Source organism: Macrosteles quadrilineatus, unplaced genomic scaffold (genome assembly GCF_028750875.1).
Source record: "Macrosteles quadrilineatus isolate MER2022 unplaced genomic scaffold, UCM_ALF_1.0 Scaffold_1120__1_contigs__length_17405, whole genome shotgun sequence".
NCBI classification, from domain to species: Eukaryota; Metazoa; Arthropoda; class Insecta; order Hemiptera; family Cicadellidae; genus Macrosteles; species Macrosteles quadrilineatus.
In genome coordinates, this window is record NW_026543713.1 from 11,932 (window position 1) to 17,406 (window position 5,475).

A 5,475-nucleotide genomic window follows, 5' to 3' on the forward strand; every position below is an offset into this window, starting at 1 on the left:
ATGATCTCTGCAGACCTGTTCGCCGACGACATCGAGCGAGACCCTCGCGAGACTTTCGCGAGAGTTTCTGAAGGCCTCGAGAGGCTGTCCGAAGGGGGCCAGATCGTCCGATATACGGTCTCGGGTCGCGATTACTTCGAAGTTCAGGAGTGGAAGAAGCATCAGCGCATCGACAAGCCCGGCAAGTCCCGACTTCCGCACCATGACGCCGCAGGCTCCGTACTCCGGAGACCCTCGCGAAAGTCTCGCGACATCCCCGCGCCTGGAACAGGGAACAGGGAACAGGGAACAGGGGATCAGGGAGCAGAGGATCAGGGGGGCGCTAGCGCCACGCCTTCGGCCCCCTCGATCCATTGCAACAGACATCCAGAAGGCTTCGACGGACCCTGCCGCGGGTGCAAGGTCGCATGGGAAGAGTACGAACGCTGGGCGAATAGCAGCGATGAGCCGGCGAGCGAGCACGTGCACCGGTGGATGCAGGACGGCACGTGCATCAACTGTGAAGCGACGCGAGAGGAGATGCCGTGACCGATGAGGAAGCGTTCGAGCACATGCCCGCCGTCATCGAGTTCCTGGCCGCGGTGGAGGCCCGTGACGAGCTCACGGTGTGGGCGTGCCTGCAGCATACGCCGGCGGCAACGTTGGCGGTTTGGTGCGCGGAACTGCTCACCGAAGAACGCCGCGTGAACGAGAGGTTGCGGGGTGAGCGGGCAGAGGTATCGCACGCGAACCGCCGACTCATCCAAATGGTTCAAGTGAAGACAGAGAAGATCAACGAGTTGCGGGGCATCCTCGATGCTGCCGCACGCAACGGAAGGAAAGCCGCATGAGCAGCAATGGAATCGACTTCGCAGAGGCCGTGACCCTCGTCAACGACCCCGAGCCGCGAATTTCGCAGGCGGGCGGTGCGTGGTGCACGTTCCGTGTCGCCTACAACCCGCGCATCCGGGACAAGCAGACCGGCGAGTGGAGCGATGGTGACGCAACCTACTTCGGGGTGCGGGCGTTCGGGAAGATGGCGGACAAGATCTGCGCCACATTCACGAAGGGCGACCAAGCGATCATCCTCGGCCGTTGGGGCATGCGCACCTATACCGACAACCAGGGCGCGGAGAGGACTTCGCTGGATCTGACGGTTGACGAGATTGGGGCGTCCGTGAAGTTCGCCGACGTTCAGGTCTCACGCACACGTCAGGGGCAGTCTGGCGGCTTCGGGGGCGGTCAGGGCTCAACCACTTCACCCCAGGGCGGAAACAGCGCTCACGGGGCCGCTGGGAACTTCGGAGGTGCGTGGGATGACTCGAGCCAGCCATTCTGACAGCGATCGTAAAGAACTCGCAAAGAGGTTATCTGAGTACCTAGGCACCGAGTTCTACTGGTGCAGCCGTGACTATTCAGCATGGGAGCACGGAACGATGAGCCTCGATGACTTCGAGCTAGCCGGAGAGAGCGATGACATCATCGCCGATCTTGTCGAGATAGCTAGCGGAAATCCGCTCTCGAAACGCGGACGGGAAGGAACGCCATGAGCAAGGAGACAAATTGAGTTCACTCATTATTCGCGAACACGAGACCGGTGAGGTCGTCAAGCACATCGACACAAGCGACATGTCCGACCGCGAGATTGCGCGTCTCGAACGCGGCATGAGCATCAACTTGGACTGGGAACGGTTCACTATCGAAGAGGAGAAAGACGTTGCCAACCAATAAGCAGATCATTGCGGCCTTGAACGCGCTCGAGGAGATGGTGCACGAACAGAGCGGCATCTCTCGACCCTATGAGTACGCCTCGAACCCGGAAGATTGGGGTGCAGTTTCGATGTCCCGGATGCGAGCGGCGCTCCTTGCCGCCGAAAACATCGCTAAGCCCTGGCGCGAGGCGAAGGAGGGTGAGGTGTGGAGCCTGACCATCCGGGGCGAATCGGTGCCCGGGATCCGCACGGGAGACCGCACGTTCATCACCGCGAAAGCTGGCTTCGGGAACATTCACGAAGATTCGATGTCTCTCTCCGAGGGGCATCAGGTCTGGCCAGCGTACTGATGAATGGACGAGATGACTCAGCGTTCCAGGTTGTCAAGCAACCGGAAGGTCGCGAGCGCCTTCCATTCGGTGAGGCGCAGTGGACTGCCGAGTTCCCGAAGCGGTTCCGGGAGCAACTGCTCGCGGAGGGCCCCAAAGGTTCGGAGCGAATGCTCGAGAAGATGAAGGAGAAGGACACATGCGGTGCTGGCTTGGATGGCACAAATGGCGAACTACGGCCTGCCTCGGAGGCATCGACTACTGCACCTACTTCAGTCAGTACTGCGGAAGATGCGGGCAACAGAGGGAAAAGGCGGTCTACTCGGGGGTGCGGCACCATGGATGAAACTACGCAGCAGGTACTCGACATGCTTGTCGCATCGCTGGATCACGAACCCAGCACGGACAGCGACAACCACCCAACAGCAGAACTCCTCGAGCGTGCTGGTGCCGCGTGGGCAGACTGGGACAAAAAGGTAGCCGCGTTACGCCTCATTCTGGGTTCACGGCTGGTCGATGAAGCGGTCAGAGCGCGACGGGAGGAGCAATGAACAGATCCCCGGTCGTCGAGCTTGTGGGTACAGCACCCGTCTATCAGCACCCCACTGATGCGGGTGCTGATTTGTATGCGGCGGAGGATGTTGAGATCCCATCCCAGGGACGACTCAGGGTGAAGACCGGCACCAAGGTCGCTATCCCCGAGGGCTGGGTTGGGATGGTGTGCCCACGCTCTGGCCTCGCTGCCGGGGCGGGAATCACCGTGCTCAACGCACCCGGCATCATCGATTCCGGCTTCCGTGGCGAGCTCGAAGTGCTGCTGTACAACAGCGACGGGACCACACATTACGTGCCCAAGGGCATCCGCATCGCACAACTCGTCCTACTCCCCTACGGGCAAGCCGTGTTCACCCCAGTCCACCGACTCCCGCCCGCTGAACGTGGTTCCGGCGGGTTCGGATCAACCGGACTGTAACCCATCTGAAGCCTCGCAACACTGCGGGGCTTACCTATTTCCGGAGCGCCCTGACCGTACAGGTTGGGGCGCTCCACCCATCTTGAGGAGAACACTATGGCCGATGAAATGAGGATCCTGACGGTGCGGCAGCCGTGGGCATGGGCGATCATCCACGGCGGCAAGGACGTAGAGAACCGGGTGCGGAACATCGCCGGCGACTACCGCGGACCCATCGCAATCCACTCCGGCCTCGCGATGTTCGAGGAGGAGGGTGGCGCGTTCCCGGAGGTGCAGCAAGCTATCTGGGTCGAAGACGAGGGCTACGTTCCCACTGATGACCAGCTCTGGGAAGTCGCCGATGATGTAGACCCCGAGGATCCTCGGTTCGTCTACGGCGCGATCCTTGGCGTCGTCGATCTCGGCGAGGTGCATGAGGCTAAAGAGTGCGTGGAAATGACGTTCCAAGGGAACGTGTTCTGCTCTCGGTGGGCCGAGCCAGATGGGTACCACCTCGTGCTTGCGAATCCGCGCCCGCTCACCGAACCGATCCCGTACCGGGGCACTCTCGGACTCCGCAGGCTCGATGCGTCGACTATTGCCCGGATCAATGAGCAACTCGGGTGATCACGCGGTGAGGATGCGTCCTGAGCCTGTGTCGAATGGTCTGACCCTGTGGCGGTGTCCCGTGTGTCCGATCCTGATTCCGGCGTGGGGTTGGGTTGCGAGTGTGGGTGTGCATGAGCGGGCGCATGTGGTGGCGGGTGACACCGAAAGGTTACATTCGGATTCGCGCGCATGAAAATGCCCCCAGTTGGAGCTGAGGGCATTCATCCCGCCAGTGATAGCTAACGGGCTTGTCCATGCGCTTGAAGACTGAGGACGTTCTAACCGTATCAAAAGTGGTCCGGGCGCGGAAGCTTTATGCGCATCGTCGACCATCTAACTTCCGCGTGATTCCGCGGTTTTCCCCTACCTATCCACACATCAATGTGTTAACCTAGTTGCAGGAGCAAGCGCCCCGACACAACTAGATCCATTTGCTTGGATCGGACGTGCCGGGGCGCTTTTCGTTTACCCGAAAGAGAGTTACCAATGAGCGAGAACCAAAGCTTGCCCGACATGCACTACATCTTGATCCGCCGCGACGGCATGCCGGAAGAGATCAACGCACCAACGGTCGAGTTCAATGCTGGTGCCGCCGTTTTCAGCGACCCAGCGGACCCGTTCTTCATGTTCGCGTACGCGCCAGGGACATGGGTCACCGTGGAACGAGTCGAGGGATCAGCGTGAGCCGCAAAATCACGACCGAAGTAGTGCGTGACGCCGTGACATATCCGCGGCAGCGACTCGGCGAACCCCGAGACATGACGGCTGATCAATTCGACCACTGGCTTGCCGAACTGATCCGTGCCGCAGCCGAAAGCGCATGGGACCAAGGACGTGGCTCGGTCCTCCGCGACCTGGCGGCTGACATTGAGGACCCCACTGTCCAACCGATCAGCCGAAATCCGTATCGAGAGGATTGAGCATGAGCGAGAAAGCGGACGGAGAGCCCGAGGCAACCCGCTGTCCTGAGTGTGGTTCTGAAATGAAAGTGATCCACTTCCAACAGCTCGGCGACATATCCATCTGCGGCGAAAAACTCGTCGAGCCTCGCCTACGCTCTCACCACCGGGTGAGCTATTCGGTTCGGCTCGGGAACGACGGGCTAATCATTGAGGCGGGAGAAGCATGAGTGAGGAAGCGCGGCAGATCATGGCGGATGGAGAGAAGTGGAAGGAACTCATGGACTACTTCGAACAGTGGCCATACTCGCCCTACCGGGACGCAGAACACCGGGCGTTACCCCAAGCGATCAAAGACATACGTGATGGCCGCGGGGTCCAAGACGGAATGTATACGCCGAGACGGGAGGAAGCAGTGCGATGACTGTCGCAGAGTTAATCGAGAAGTTGCAGGCTTGCCCGCAGAACTACACGGTCACCGCAGACCTTGAAACCGTCGACTTCGGCGCAAACGTTGTTGACTATGTCGATGTGGAGCACGAGAATCAGGCGATCTATCTGGGGTGACCTAGCGTGGTTTGATGGCGTTCTGCCACACCCACACATGGTCCGGCGCACACCCAGGCTGAATCACGGCACGGACGAGTGCGGCGCGTGCTGTCCATGCGATCACTTCACCCTCGACTTGGAGCGTGTCCGCGTATTGGTAGGTGACGGGGATCAGCGCATCAACCAGGACAGGTTCGGGTGCGTCGGTGCGTTTCCCGGTCATCGCCACCACCTCATCCGGGATCGGTGTGGCGCGCGGGTATCGTTCGACACGGCGAATCATGCGGTCAGTGTCGGCTTCCTGCACGTGGTTGGTGCGCTTACCCACGATGCCCCAAGTAGTACATGTGTTCGAGTTTAACTCTGCCCCCTGACACGCAAAAATGCGGCCCCTAGCTAACTCCGTCATGGAGTCGGCTAGGGGCCGCACGTGTTTCTAGAGGTCT

At 60.5% G+C, this 5,475-nt stretch overlaps 3 protein-coding genes across 3 annotated transcripts; all 3 read left to right on the forward strand.

Annotated features, from left to right (window-relative positions):
* Positions 1–826: 826 nt before the first annotated feature.
* LOC128982726 (single-stranded DNA-binding protein-like) lies at positions 827–1,318 on the forward strand. Its single transcript, XM_054401664.1, has one exon. The coding sequence runs from the start codon at positions 827–829 to the stop codon at positions 1,316–1,318; it is 492 nt and encodes a 163-aa protein (XP_054257639.1).
* Positions 1,319–2,567: 1,249 nt separating this feature from the next.
* On the forward strand, positions 2,568–2,993 carry LOC128982727 (deoxyuridine 5'-triphosphate nucleotidohydrolase-like). The gene has a single exon (XM_054401665.1). The coding sequence runs from the start codon at positions 2,568–2,570 to the stop codon at positions 2,991–2,993; it is 426 nt and encodes a 141-aa protein (XP_054257640.1).
* Positions 2,994–3,089: 96 nt separating this feature from the next.
* On the forward strand, positions 3,090–3,599 carry LOC128982728 (EOLA-like protein). Its single transcript, XM_054401667.1, has one exon. The coding sequence runs from the start codon at positions 3,090–3,092 to the stop codon at positions 3,597–3,599; it is 510 nt and encodes a 169-aa protein (XP_054257642.1).
* Positions 3,600–5,475: the final 1,876 nt, after the last annotated feature.